At 33.4% G+C, this 15,436-nt stretch overlaps 2 protein-coding genes across 3 annotated transcripts in view; one reads left to right on the top strand and one right to left on the bottom strand.

Moving 5' to 3' along the window:
• LOC111502961 (ovochymase-1) overlaps nucleotides 1–4,407 on the top strand; it is a 28,653-nt gene extending 24,246 nt beyond the window's left edge. Inside the window, exons 9-16 of the mRNA XM_074185700.1 lie at nucleotides 1,609–1,914; nucleotides 1,963–2,267; nucleotides 2,317–2,449; nucleotides 2,534–2,747; nucleotides 2,812–3,021; nucleotides 3,075–3,236; nucleotides 3,324–3,356; nucleotides 4,071–4,407. Coding sequence (XP_074041801.1) covers nucleotides 1,609–1,914; nucleotides 1,963–2,267; nucleotides 2,317–2,449; nucleotides 2,534–2,747; nucleotides 2,812–3,021; nucleotides 3,075–3,236; nucleotides 3,324–3,356; nucleotides 4,071–4,279 — 1,572 coding nt within the window. The 3' untranslated portion in view covers nucleotides 4,280–4,407. The remainder of the gene's footprint in view (nucleotides 1–1,608; nucleotides 1,915–1,962; nucleotides 2,268–2,316; nucleotides 2,450–2,533; nucleotides 2,748–2,811; nucleotides 3,022–3,074; nucleotides 3,237–3,323; nucleotides 3,357–4,070) is intronic.
• A 3,605-nt stretch (nucleotides 4,408–8,012) lies between these two features.
• LOC111502952 (alpha-ketoglutarate-dependent dioxygenase alkB homolog 7, mitochondrial) lies at nucleotides 8,013–12,085 on the bottom strand. 2 transcript variants are annotated; one of them, XM_074185777.1, is made up of 5 exons: nucleotides 11,889–12,085; nucleotides 11,367–11,743; nucleotides 8,645–8,835; nucleotides 8,418–8,591; nucleotides 8,013–8,365 (listed from the first exon to the last, which is right to left on the bottom strand). In XM_074185777.1, the coding sequence occupies exons 2-5, from the start codon at nucleotides 11,440–11,442 to the stop codon at nucleotides 8,102–8,104; spliced, it is 705 nt and encodes a 234-aa protein (XP_074041878.1). In that variant the 5' UTR covers nucleotides 11,443–11,743; nucleotides 11,889–12,085; the 3' UTR covers nucleotides 8,013–8,101. The 2 variants fall into 2 exon arrangements, with proteins under 2 accessions (XP_074041878.1, XP_023012910.1); XM_023157142.2 differs by lacking the exon at nucleotides 11,367–11,743 and having other exon boundaries at nucleotides 11,889–12,084.
• Nucleotides 12,086–15,436: the final 3,351 nt, after the last annotated feature.

Genomic DNA, 15,436 nt, shown 5'->3' with positions numbered 1-15,436 from the left:
CATTCCTATGCTATGAAAATTGTGTAAATTGTAATCTACCATTTTGATCACCGACCCTTGAGACAGACCAAATATACACGGGCTTAATCACACTTTAATTATAAAATATAAAATTATAATTAACTCATTGATGACTTGATAGTGTGTCGTAGTGTGATTTTGCTTTTTTTGCAAGAGGCTACTCACTTTCATTTTCTGAATTATCACTGAATTTTTAATTATTTTCAAAAATTATTTAGAGAAACACAGGTTGTGTATACTGTAGTAAACACAACTGTATACTCTATAGGTATCCGAGGTCAGTATGGAGAGAGAGATAGCGTAACGCCGAACCAGTGGGAAGAGAATCGCACAGTCGCTTGCTCATGGCGACCCGTCGCTACGCCATCGATCTATTCCACATTGCATGTGTTATGTGTTGTTATATAACACATGTTATTTCTGCAGATAACTCGCTTTGAGATTATACTGATCATGTATGTTGTATCGTAGCTATATAACATGTATTATAGTAATTCTAATTCGTATTCAATTTTCGATATAAAAACAGAAAGAATGATTGAAGTCGATTCCAATTACACTCATAGACTTTTGAATTATTACTCTCATTTCAGTAGGCTTATTTGAAATCAACTTAAGAAGGGTTGAAAGAATTTATTAGCTATGAATAGCTATACCTGAATGAAGAATTAGAATATCACCATTCCTTGTTGAATGTTCAGCAACAAAAGCAAATATCTTGAGCTTCTATAGTAAATAAGTACCTAAATATTGCTCACTAAATAGATAATATTGATGAAAGCAAATATACCTATTAAAATTCCAATTTGAGCGGACCTCTTTCAACGAGACGCCTTTGTTTGTTAATGTGAAGATGATGGAAAACCCAAAGTATTGATAGTGACAAATTACCGTCATCCAAAACAACAAAGAGGACGATGTCCTCGTTGTGTGTAATACCTGAAAGTATAAACAGGAAATGCAAAAAGTCGAAGAAAGTAAAAGAGAAACAATAATTAATAGTGGGACAATACATTTTCCATCAAGTTAGGCTTTGTAGATTTCAGTTTTTTCTAAACAAAATGAGCCCATTTAATGCTGTAAATTTGAAAGTAGATTTCTGAGTCAGAATAATGACCTTATCTGACCTTTGGCAAAACGGGGATTTCTTCCGCAGTGGCCTTGATTCGTCTCTAGAAACAGTAATCGGCAAATTAATTGCAGATATTTCAATGAAAACTCGTTTTAGAATCTTCAAATCTATGTTGCCAATAAATTTTAAATTTTGTTTCAGCAGGCATTGTATTAAGAAATGCTCAACATTAAAAACTGAATTTTGGACTAATAATATGCATCAGTCATAGCTGATATTTGTTTAGAAAAGAAAGGTTTCACCTCCCTTTAGTGCCGGAGTTGTTTGTTTCGGTGGGTAGACGCAAGTTTGTTTATTTTTGTCTCTATTTCTTTCTAAGCTGATTTTTTGTCAATCTTGTTTTTATTGCTGATGAAATATTTTTCATAAATAACGAGATTTAAACATACCTGAAGGTCATCGTTAAATTATTTTTTAATTATGTGTCGTCTCAATAGGAATTCAACTCATTTTGAAATTATTTTCTCATTATAATAAGTGTATTACCTTTAACGATTGCGTTTCTAAAATTTAAAATTTTTGTAGGCTATGAGTGCCGTTTGTTATCGAAAATGGTGAAATATCTTATAATTTTCGTATTGTTCCTCAATACAGTATCTTGTCAAAGTTGGGTATCACCTTGCCCAAAATTTTTCACTTATGAACCCAGAAATCCGAACGAGCCTGACCGCTGGTATGGTCGAATTACTTTAATGTCTCCAGATAAATTGACGGGAGTTTGGCTGAGAGTTATTTTTGACAAACCTACCATTCAACTAGGGGTAAGTTATAAATATTATAATTGATTAGTTTAATATCCTTAATTTCAGAATTGGTTTGGTGAAGTGAAAACCGAGGACAATGTGGAGTATTTGATAAAAAACCCGAAGAAAAAATTAGAACCAAATGCAGTTGCAACTGTGAGATTTTATGTGAAACATAATGTAAATGAGATTCCTCCTCAAGTAGTATCTTTTCGACTGAATGCTAAAACAGTATGCCCAGAAGGCACAGTAACTACAGAGGCTACTACAAGTGGTGCGCAATTGTTCATTAGTGAGGAGCGATCTACAAAACCGACTTTAAGTAAACCAGAGTTACCTAACGTTATGCCTCCAAATACAGGAAATAATTTGTAAGTATACAAGTATATAAAGATTAGTTTGTTTAGTTTTTTCTTTCAGTATGTATCCAGGTCAGAGCCTATCTATGAATGGAAATTCAGACGACGATGATTTTTTTATGGGAGACTTTGCATTGTTTGGAAGACCACAGAAACCTCCTGTTCTTGATAATTCTGTTTGTGGAACTATTATTGTGAGTGTCATAAGACTTAAGTTGAGAAAAAACATTCCACCCTTTCCATTTCAAACATTGAAAAACATATACTGAACTTTGTAGAAACATCCTAGACCTCTAATAACTCATGGGCAAGAAACACATGAAGGAGAATTTCCATGGCATGCAGCTCTTTATCATGCACGAGGAATAGATTTGACATACATATGTGGTTCATCCCTAATCAGTGCTAATCATTTGATAACTGTTGCACATTGTGTTACAAGAAGGAAAACGCAGAGTACTCTTTCTACAAGTAGCCTTGTTGTTTATCTGGGTGAAGTACATCTGATTTTTTAAATAGGATTGTTATTTGACTTTGCAACTTGGTTTGGTTTTAGGAAAGTACTATTTAAAAATATGGTCAAATCCTGGAATTCAAGATAAGAATGTTGAGAAAATCATTGTTCATCCCAAGTATAACTCTCAGACATTCAGTTTTGATATTGCTATATTAAAATTGAGTAGCCCTGCTAAAATAACTGATTATGTGAGACCAATCTGTTTATGGAACGAACAAACGGACTTGGGAGTGGTGGTTGGTAAAGCAGGTAACTTCCATATTGGTGAATTCGATTCTCAATGTATAATATATTTTCTTCAGGAACAGTAGTTGGCTGGGGTTACGATGAGTCTGGCAAGGTAACAGAACAACTGACAAAGGCTCAGATGCCAATTGTGACACAGGAAACGTGCATATACTCATTCCCAGATTTTTACTCAAGATTCACTTCTGACCATACCTTCTGTGCTGGCTTCAACAATGGTAAGGACCGTGCATCTACTAGTTATGAAATAAAACCTACCGATTTTGAAAACTACATTAATTACTTGATCCAATTATGTGTTCAAGGCGCTCCAGGAAACAGAGCGGATTCAGTAACAGGTACTTTCTTGAAATCCTTTTGGTACCTAATATAGCATGACCTATTTTTATCACTTTTCATTTAAAGAAAAACATTTGAAAGAAGGGACGACAGTGTAACATATCTGTGTGATGAAAATTTAATAAATATTGTGTGCGCTTATGTCAATTATCTATCAAGGTCCTGCGTTCAATTCTGTAAGTAAAGTAATAATACAAAATGATAGAAATTGAAAATCGTCTCATCTCTTACGTAATGATAATTCAAATGATATTATTGTAAGGGAAAAAATATTTGAAATGGAACATATAGTATCAGTATTTCCAATATGATGGGACAACTCAAGTAGATTTCAACCAAGAATTACTTTTTGAGCTTTTTCCATTTCCTCCAGTCCACATTAATAAAAAAAATCTCATAGGATGTGAGAATTCTAGTTCGTTCCGTGAAATTCTTTCCTACGATCGTTTTTGTGTCTAATCTTTCCCATATCAGAATGTTTGAATTGTCAGGTATTAGGATTGAATAAAGTGTTGATTAATTTTACGAAATTGATCATAACCTGAGATTTTCACTATTAGTGAATCTCAAAATTGAAAGCAATTCTTCATTAAATGCTCAGGTTGTTGGTAGAAGTAGCCACATCATTTAATTTTCATTAGTTTGATGACTCACGTCATTTGCACAAATTAATGAAGCATTATCCCAACTGTATAATTTATATTTCGTAACAGGTACTTCAGTATGTAATGGTGATTCTGGTGGCGGCATGGTCTTCCCGAAAACAGGATCCAATCCAAACAATCCCGTCTGGCAACTCCGAGGAATGGTATCAATAAGTGTTGCCTTGCAGAATCAATTTAAATGTGATTCGTCTCATTATGTAGTTTTCACTGATATTGCTAAGTATTTAGATTGGATAAAGCAAGCTTTAGAGTTGTGATATAGTTTAAGTTATCAAGTGGATTATTTTAAAATGTATACTATACTTTGTTTTTTTTTATGACAGTGTTATATTTTTAGTTTTGTACATGACTGTAAAAAAAATTGAAAATAAACTATAATTTTTAATTTTTTGTAAATACCTAATCATTGAAGTTATAAACAGGGTGGCCAAACAGAAACGAAACAGAATCGTTCTCAGAAACGAAGTCAAGGGGGGCACTTTATTCATTCGGTACAAAACTTCGAGACAGGATTACGCTGGTATAAGGAATTTATAAAAATTAATAACAACATTTGATAATGAGAAAATATAAACATTTAAATAATTTTAATTTGATGATGATCATTGAACAATTTTTTTTATGTTTTTGGAAAATATATGAGCTGTTTTAGATTTTTTTATTTTTTTCAGGAAATTTATTGAAAACTTCTAAACAATAACTCTTTAGGTAGCCCCCTTCCTCCAAAAAAAGGGCGGTAATCTGGTAAGCGTGAAGGAAATTCAATGCTGCCTCTTCTTCCAATCCAGCGCTGTGGAAAATATTGGTTTGAATACCGATGAAAATTCAAGGAGAAGAGCACCGTCCTGTTGAAACATTAAATAACCATTATATTGTTTATTTAGATCATTTTCCATGATTCTGGAATAGGCGAAAGGCAGCATTTATTGGCGTCCACAGTCACCAGATTTGTTGTCACTTGGTTTCTTTATTTATTATGAAATCCATAGAACATAATATTTCTTGAAAGGTTAGTATAACATAATTGGTCGACGAGTGCCATTTAAGAACTCCAGAAATGTGCGAGAACATTTCAAACATAAGCTGTATAATGTTAATGACACGGGTGATCATCAGTATTTAATCAACAATGTAGCACTTGAACGAATTCAAATTTTCAAATGTAACTTTTTACAAAACTGTTCTGAACAGAATTACCTGTGTTCTTCTTCTCCGTAGTTGACCTCATCTCCCCGTTAAGGTATCGAATATTAAATCTGAAGTTTTCACGGATAGGAATATGCTAAACTGGTTTTTCCAGGTATTTCATCCGTGTATGTGATATCTCTAATTTTACCGACGTTTCGACAAAATCTCATTTGTCATTATCTAGGTGTGCTGTTACGTGTTCAGAAGTTTTTTGACCCTGCTCAACTCACTTCTTACTATACTGGTAAAATGGTATTCGTTACGTGTACAGAGATAGAGTGTCCATAAACTCTCTACTACCTACTACTTAAATGTTGTTGAGTTTTACCTGTGTTCTTCAGATTTAATATTCGATACCTTAACGGGGAGATGAGGTCAACTAAGAAGAAGAAGAACACAGGTAAAACTCAACAACATTTAAGTAGTAGGTAGTAGAGAGTTTATGGACACTCTGAACACGTAACGAATACCATTTTACCAGCATAGTAAGAAGTGAGTTAAGCAAGGTTAAAAAACTTCTGAACACGTAACAGCACACCTAGATAATGACAAATGAGATTTTGTCGAAACGTCGGTGAAATTAGAGATAATATCACATACACGGATCAAATACCCGGAAAAACCAGTTTAGCATATATATATATATATATATATATATATATATATATATATATATATATATATATATATATATTTTATTGAAAAAATCACTACGCCACTGGATTCAGAGTGCCTATAAATAGGTGTGACCAAAATTTCATGAAAAAATATTCATTCAGCGGATAATCCTAACTGGGTAATAAACTGTAAAAGCCAGTATTCCCAAAAAATCAATGTCTGGTGTGGAATATTGAACGAACGAATTATTGTTCCTTTCTTTTTTGAGGAGAACATTAATGCGCAGACGTTTCTAGAATTTTTAAACACAGAGTTTTGGGATGCTACTCACGAGCTGCCAATCAATGAACGATCAAATTTAATTGTCCAGTTAGATGGGTGTTCAGTTCATTATGCCAGAGCTGTGAGGCAATGGCTTACCGAACATTTTCCAAACCGATGGATAGGCCGTGGTAGTCCGTTTATAGAGTGGCCACCCAGATCTCCAGACCTCACAGTTTTGGACTTTTTTCTCTGGGGACTTCTCACACAAAAGGTTAACAAAAACCGCTCAAGAGATAGAAATGAACTTTGTGCAAGAATTCGACAGTTATGTGCAGATATTAGCCCTCAAGAACTAAGGAACGTAATCAGAAACATTTGTAAGCGCTACGACACATGTATCGAAATACGTGGGGGATTAATAGAGGCTACTAGAATATGAGTTAGAATTAATTGTTGCACTGAATCGAAACATTTCAATAATTAGTTATTAGTTACGTTTATTAAATTTTTTTGCTTCATTGTTAGTTGAATTGTTTGAATGTAATTCCGTTATTTTCATTAGAAATATTTACGCTATTTGTTTTTTTTTTCATCTGGCGGCACTTTATTGTTGAAATCATAAAAAAATTATATATTGTGACTGTTAGCTGTGTGAGTTTTCGAATTTTTGAGTTGTCATAACTTTGTTAATAATGAATATTTTTTCATGAAATTTTGGTCACACCTATTTAGAGGCACTCTGAATCCAGTGGCGTAGTGATTTTTTCAATAAAAAAATCGCTAATAAAAAATCCCGATTTTCGACTAAGAAAAAATATCGTAGTATGCCCTGAAACTTTAATAAACATTTCAAATTTTGTCCCAAGGTAGACCTTTTAATACTTGACATTTAAAAAAAAATTATTAAAATCGATTTACAACTTCAAATTTTAGGGGGTGTTTCCATTAAAAATGACATAAAATTGTTCGTTTCTCATCTTTGAAAAAAAAATGAAATTTTTCACAATTGTTTGATGCCTCTTCTCTGTTACAGATTTTTTTAGATGTACATGATGGTACTTTTTTTCTCTCTCCGTTTTTAAATTTATTTTGTCAAGTATGAATAATGTGTTTCAACTGTTCCTATACAACTTCGTTGTTGCACAAAGAAAATATTCATTGTTATTATTACTATTATATTCCAACAACCTATTTCACGTCTTCATCCAGATTTTCAGTTGAAAGTTTCTTCACAAAATTCCCTTTTTTACTCAACATTTTTGTAATGTTTGTCTTTATTTGTAATGATATATTAGGTGTTTATAATATCTGTATCTACTAATATCAGGTAAATACATTAGTCAATATTTCCAGGAGAGAATTATAAAAAAAATTATTGATTCTTATGCGAAATACTAATGTTTCCGTTGAATAAACTAAAAACTCAGCATATTTGGTGTCTGAATTATTTTCACTGCACCTAATAATTATTGTAACGTAAATGCTCTCACAAAGCCTAACTAAAAAACCTTTAGTGTCACAAAGCCTAACTAAAAAACCTTTAGTGTCACAAAGCCTAACTAAAAAACCTATAGTGTTGCTAACAGCATTAGATATACTTAAAAACATAACTTCAATATGTTATCTTTGATTCCGTTTTCAAGACAAAGACCAGTCCAAATATTAATTGAATTTTCGTACTATTTTCAAATGCCTTGAAGCTAAGACGATTATATTTCGAATTTCATAAAGAAAAGAGACTCCCCAAAGCGATCAGTTGCAAACTTCGACATCGACCGCCAAATGAGATTCGTCTTCAGTTTTTTTCAGCAGCTTTTACTTCAAGGCAACGCGTCGATATCACGAATGCATTTTTTTGGCTTACCACTTGGTGATTTAAATAGTAAATTCTTGCATGGTAATGATTAAAATAACAATAAATTTATTTTTCAGTTTTAAAATTTATTTTCATGTTCTTTTGTACAAATCATCACAGTCACATTTTCTGGTTAATACTTATTTGGGCAATTCTAAATGCTCTGATTGTTAGGGTCAGGTTCATTTCTACATATCACAGATATTCTTCTGTCTTTATATATCTGTTCACCTTTGAATATACTATTCTCGTTTTTTAAAATTTCATGAGTATAATCAAACCTTGCTATATTTTTCATGATATATAAGGATCTCCTTTGAAGTAAAACATCTGCAAACAAATTTTTCTGTTTATCATGTACCAGTCTCATAACACTATCAGAAAGTAGGCTCAATCCGGCAATGGTTGTTCCACAAAACTAAAAAAAAACGGTTGATGTGTTTGGTTTTGAATAAATTAGAAACTCTCACCCTAACTGCATCAATATGTGGCTTGATATACCCGTTTCTATCTAAATCTAAGATATGTACATATTTCAATTGGGCTGCATGAGGTGGAAAAGCAATACTTCTTACTCTGTTTATTATTTTTGTGTTATCATCATTCCAATTGAGTCTCTCAGTTTCTCTATAACCGTGTATAGCCTTCAATTGTGAAAGTAAATAGATAAAAAGAAATTTTAATAAAACAAACTTACATCATCCCAGTGATCAAATTCATATCGTAAACGTTTCATATAAGGTTCAATTTCATTCAAAATTGATTTTTCTTCGTCTTCACTGAGAAAATCTTTGTGAACAGTCATACCACTAACTAGCTCCAAAGCCCGTTCAGGATTATCTATAAAATCCTGGGATAAGCTCAGATAATTCGGGATAGTTTCAAGTACTGAAATATAAAAAAATATTTTTATTTATTGACTAGGTTTAGTGTTTCTTTGATTCTTTTGAACATGAAAATTTACTCTAAAAGAATTTTACATTGGTATTAGAGAACCTCTTCTTTAAATGATCCAAAAATAACTTTTTCAGTAGTAAATATTATGTTCATATGAAAAGTAATTGAGGTTTCCTATAAAGTCACTCAGGGATTCATTCATTTAATGTACTTTGTTCAGGTACAAGATAAAAAGTGCCAGTATGAAAAATCGGAAAACGTGAGAAATTCAAAGTCCGGTAAATTATAACAAGTTGCCCATTTTAAAGCCATTTGAATGGCATTTTAAAATTTAGAAAATTCCTATTAGTGCCGGATATATTCAAAATAAACCAAAATTCGCCAATTCGGTTAATTTTTGTTTTCTGACATTATTAAAGAAGAAATTAAAAAGAAAAAACGTTTTCTCATTGCCACTTTTCAAGCTGTTCAAGATTGTGTTTAGAGGTTTTTGAAATGATGTTTTGTCTTCATAAAACCATCACCAATTTATTTCGTACCAGAAAAAAAAGATCAGATATAAGTTAGCCTTTTTGACGACACTTATTGATGTATCATCATGATAGATTAATTATTTATTCACGGATAACTTCTATTTTACAGTGTATATACATACACCAAAGTAATTCTTAAGGGGTATATTTTAGGAGAGATTAGTTTTTGGGAAGAAAACTTGGCTTTCACTTTCCCATCTTTATACAAAAAATTATCCAGAAAGTTGCTGATGAGGCCATAAAAAAGTGTCTTATTCCACCATTAAGGATAATAGAGATCATAGTTCTTTCATCTATTATATTATGTAGCATTACTGTGAATTATATCTGATTCAATTCCATTACGAATGTTTTGAATACAAACTGAATTGGAAAAAGTTAGTTTCGTATAATTCAACATTCATATGAAAGTACCTTTTTCGAAAGAATTTTTTTCTATCATGTAATTCAATATTCTTGTGAAAGTAGTCTTTTCAGGAGGGTTTCTTTTTGCATTTTGTATTTGAAAGTAACTTTTATGCATGATCTACACATCTTGGTAAAGAGTTTATTTTGAACTCAATTGCTTTCTTCTTTCCTTTGAATTTTCCCACAACATTTTGTAAAATGATGGAGAAGTGAAAACCAAAAGCTTTTTTCAATATATATGACGTTACAAGTATTAATATAGGCTAGTGTGTCGAACACAAAAAATATATAAATATATACTTGCTCTTTCACAATTTTTTTCTATTTTTAAACAAGCTCGATGAACTACTAAGTTTTAATGCCTCACAAACATTATTGGCACCTCTCTTCATCGTAGAATGAATCCAAAACAAGCATTATTCCCCATCACCAGAAATGCAACACTCTTTTCGAGGTGTTTCACACACCTTTGGCGTCTTCAGGAGATGAAGAAATGTCAAGAGGAGGTTGAGAAAATAATTTTCATACTGAAAGTTACGTAGGCAGTTAGATCCCAAGACTTTTTTTAGAATCTATAGATTCTTCTTAAATGCGTTCTAAAGGCCTTATGCAACATAATATTTTGATAACATTCTTGGGGAAGGTTAAAGAAGTAATCTTCATTTTGACTTTAAAATGGGTCATTAAGTCACCATCCTACACACACCCACACGCATATTTTTTGTTTTCTTCAGGATTCAAAAACAGTTATAGTGCATTTTAGTCGAATTGGGATTTGTTTGAGGGAACATATCATGGGATCCAATAGGTCATATAAGCTGTTAGGACAAATTCTTTATTTTTTCAGAAATTCAGACCAGTGGAAAGATTCTGTATAAACCAGCAGTCAATATTGTTGCCAGTTTAAGGACTATTTTCACAACTCCCAGAAGTTTCATCAAAAACTTGAGGAATATGTTGCGCGAGTCCATTAGGATGCCTTTAATTCAATTTATCGTTTTCTCCGAAGTTCTACTATTTTTCATGTAAAGATGCTATGATTGAAACGCCTATATCTCTGATAATTCAGGAAAAAAATTACAAACTACTTACTCTTAAAAGTGTCATCAAAAATGTATGTTAGAATGACAGTTAATTTAATTTTATCCTCCTGATGCTTCACAGCTATGGTGAAATATCAACTTTTGGTGGACTTTGGTACTTAGTAGTTTTGAACATTTCAGCAAGTAGATTACTTTCCATTTTTTAGCATATAACCTGAACCCTCTGCACTTCATTATCAGAGGATTGATGTTGATCAATTGATCGTCAGCAAAAGTTTTTTCAAAAACGTATGTTGCTTACAGTAACAACAAATTTAAGTGACTTCAGATGTAGGCTGCTTTAAAATTGATTAACCTATTTGCATTCAGCAAACAGATTGCAGCAAACTGGCGTTTCTATAAATTTCAGGACTTGGAAGTTTATATTTTTATTAACTGTCCTAAATACTTCTGGAGAAACTAAGAATGCTCACTGAAACTTTGATAGGCAATTTATTCTAACCCCATTGATCTTTGAAGCTATGATGAAATATCTTATTTTTGGTGGATGGGCTAATCCTACTCTGGTCTGAAAATGCTAGTGATCCGTGACTAGCACACTCTTCAGCTTTCATTGCCTGTGATTCCCGAGTATTAAGAAGCCCAGTATAGAGGCAATCTTTGGTCTCAAATGAGGGTTTACCAACTGGATAGCTGTAATGTAAATATCTCCCTTCACAGTATACTATACATTTTGATCAATTTCTTATGGATCGGTTAATTTTCCAGCCTGAATTGGCCATTCTTGCTTTCCCCATTATTACAAGATTTAAAGAAGGAAAAATCAGGAGTGTCTTCAATACTGCTGCTAGCTAGTATGGATGTCATTGTCGCCATTATACCCAAACAAGTAAAATCTGCTAAGTTATACTGTAACTGATATTATTAAGAAAACGGAATTTATAAATGTCTTTGTATAATAGCATAAATCGAAAAACCAGTTCTCGTTTCATTATAGATCTAGATTCTCACATATATGTATTTTTTGAAGATCATATTAAAAGTTGACACTTTCACTTACATAATGATTTAGCATTGGCCTCAGAATAAAAACGTAGTTTCCTGAGTAAAAACTTGTTTCTCATAAACTTGAGAGTTACGGTAATATGCATGTTCATTTACTTAATTATCTCGTCATTGTAATATCTCAAGAAAAATGCAAAATCATATCGAACTTATCGAACCTGCAAAGTTAGGTTAGTATTATTGTAGTTCTTCTTCTTCCTCTTTTTCCATTAATGACTTCAGCTGCCAGGAATATCCAGCCAGGAGTTCCAGACTCATGTTGCTATTACAGGTGGAGTCCACACTGAAGTGGATCTGAGTCGGACCCAAATCCCCACCTGGGTTTGAGCAAAAACAAAATTCAACTGTAATTTGAAGTCAAGTAACAAACAATGTCCGACTGCACTAGAGTGTAAGCAGTAATGTGAAGTGATGCACTACGGTAACGTGTATGGACACTACGATCAGGTCATCAAGCACTGCATGCGCACAAGTATTAGGTCTGTCTTGATCACTACAGACTACAGCTTTATATTGGATGCAATCAGGAATTTGGATATGGTTTGTATGTTAGATGGTGATATTTGTTTGAAACAGATATCGTGGAAGGTAAGAGGCTGAATTGCTGAAGGAGGGATGCTGAGAGAGGCATGAAGCATTTATTTGTGTATTATTGTGGTATCATTTTGTTATTATTGTTCACTCTTGTGGCCTAGGCTGCCAAGACATTCGGCCAGAATTTTTTTTACCATATTTATTTACATGGTGCCCTGATAAAATGGCTCCGAGTTATACTCGGAACCCATCTGAATGCTGAAACACAGTTCCTTTGCAATTTAATGATAATATATCATCAGTTAAATCGGTTGAGGCTTTTTCAGCCGAGATTTTCAGTATTGCTATCTTCATTCGGGTTTGAAGACCGTTGTAGTTTGGAACTACTTCCTAACGTTTCGCCAGCATGAGTGGTTTACTTCTTCAGAGGTTTAATCATCTTGATAATTCACCTATGACTGGTGATTTCTAATTTGTAGGTTGTATTTATTTTGACTCAGGTTTATAGTCCGCCTCTCTTGTTGATGCGTTGCTATTGGCTGAAGTGTTATTACCAGTTGATGACATAACATTGCATTGCGCTGTTGCCACTTTAGCATCTTTTGTATGGGATTCCAAATCCGGTTGAGCGTTACCGCCTCGTCTTTCATATTGTAGTTCTTTGTATGTTTGTGGATTTCTATGGCTTCCCGTACAAGTCGACTATGGTATTCATGATTGGTGGCAAGTAGTTTCACATCTTCAAATAGTATCGTGTGATCTCCTTCACTAATCTACAGTTTCTCCGATATTCATTCAGCCTTGTACCCATTGATTTTTTGCTGGTACCGATATGAACATTTCCGCAGGTGCATGGTATACGATATACCCCCGCAGCTGATAGTGGATCTCTTTTGTCTTTCGCAGATCTAAAGCTTTGTTGTATTTTCCTGGTGGGCTTGAACACGGTTTTCATTTTATGATTCCCTAAGATTTTTCCGATTCTGTCGAGTCCGAGTCTGTCTGTAACCCTAGGGATGTACAGTAGAAATGCACGTGCAACCGTTTGAGTTTCTTCCCTATTTTGACTTGTGGAAGTCTTCTGTTTTATGGCCTTGTTGATATCGGTTACACTGTGTCCATTCGATCTAAAAGCCACTTGATTGTAGGTGTTCTGGTTCACATATTCTACGGGCACGTCCGTCAGGGTGGCTCGAAAGTGCATGCAGATATCTGTCCGTATGTGTCGGTTTTCGGTACACTTCATTACCTTCTGTTGGCCAGTGCCGTCTGCACCAGTCGCTGAGCACCATACAGTAACCATGGTCTCTTCTGGTGGGTTTTCGCCTTTAGAAAGTGCCTGTATGGCTCATCGGAGTCCAGCCACTGTTCTGTACGTCTCCTATGGTAGAGGATCCACTTTCCATCACACCTGACGATACAAGCTTTTTGATCTCTCAACACGTTTTAAACCAACAGCGTCCTGGATTACTGTGAGTCGATCACTTCGGCGATCATCTTCGAGGCTAAAATCTCCGGAACGAAATTTCGCAAACCAACGTCAAACAGTGCGTTCATTAACACTATCATTGCCAAAAGTTAAGTTTTCGGTCTGTTTTGGCAGCGCTTTGGTTCAGTTTGACATCGTAGAGAAAACTTAGGCGACAATCGCTCAACGATATCTTATAATAATAAGCTAACAAAAGAGGCAAAAAATTAAAATGGACAGAGTCAATGTAAAGAGTACAAAATTCTATATCGATCAGTGTACACCACGACACAGTAGAGTAAATTTTCAATGAGATGGATCTACAAAAACACAACTTTTGACACAACCTAATAATAGAATGTTTTTGTAGAACTTGGCGGGGTGGGGGCCATATCCGGTAACAATAAATCCGGCATACAATGGCTTGGTGAGAACGCATTTAGAATTTGGAGCCATATTGTTTGACACATGCAGAGAAAAACTAGAACAAACGTATATACAAGTTTTCAGAATTATAATATAGTGTATGAAATCCACACCTAGGAACGCCCTACTTGCGGAAGCGGGTGAAATAAATTCAGAATACGAAAGGAAGTGGTTGGCACACTTCAAACCGCCTAGTATAGATATTTTGGGAATATTAAATTTCATAAATGGAAACCTAAACAACTGCTGGAAAACTCAATAAAAATAATATTTGATAGATGCATATAAAATGCAAACTTTCAAGAAGTAACATATATACAGAAAGTAGATATATCAGATTCAACATTTTCAAAAAATGATTTGAATACCAAAAATAAATGTTTATTATTTGGTGAAAAATTCAAAGACGAATATAATTTGATTCATACATTTACTTCTAAAGAAACTAATAGAGTGGGAATGGGAAAAAATACCAATAATCAACTATTCTTTTTTGGCAAGATTGAATGAATACACAAATATATGCGACGCGGAAATAATTGCAATAAATGAAAGCATACGAATATGTATTCAAAAAGAATTATGTAAAAATATAATATTTAGAGACTCAAAATGCGCGATAGAAAGAATTGAAAGTGAGGATACATCAATGAATAATGATTATATCACATTGAACATGAAAGATAAATTGATAACAATTACAAACAATAATAAAATTTTCAAAAAAGCATGGATACTAGGTCATCAACAATTAGAAGGTAATCAAAAACTGATTCTTTAGCGAAAATTAGTACTTGTCTTAATATTGCACTAAACATCTTTATACCCCACCTGAAACAAATGATAAATGTACCATTTTAATGGAAACATCAAATTCAAAATAAAGGCAAGTTGTATTTTGGGGTCCAACCTATCTAGCCAATAAAACCGGGGTACATGAAAATAGCAGATATGGACAGAAGACACATAACGAGTATTAATTAGAATGAGAACAGGGAACTGTAATTGCAAACATCATTTATCTCGTATAGGGGCTAGCAATATTTAACAATAGTACTTAGGGATTCAAACACAAACATTATTGTAGAAATAACATTTATGTTACCCAACCCATT

This window comes from Leptinotarsa decemlineata, unplaced genomic scaffold (assembly GCF_025532065.1).
Source record: "Leptinotarsa decemlineata unplaced genomic scaffold, Ldec_3_MD MMD2_tig00078346_RagTag_RagTag, whole genome shotgun sequence".
In the NCBI taxonomy this organism is placed as follows: domain Eukaryota; kingdom Metazoa; phylum Arthropoda; class Insecta; order Coleoptera; family Chrysomelidae; genus Leptinotarsa; species Leptinotarsa decemlineata.
The sequence above is the reverse complement of the archived record's forward strand: the minus strand, read 5'-3'. Positions and strand labels throughout refer to the sequence as shown.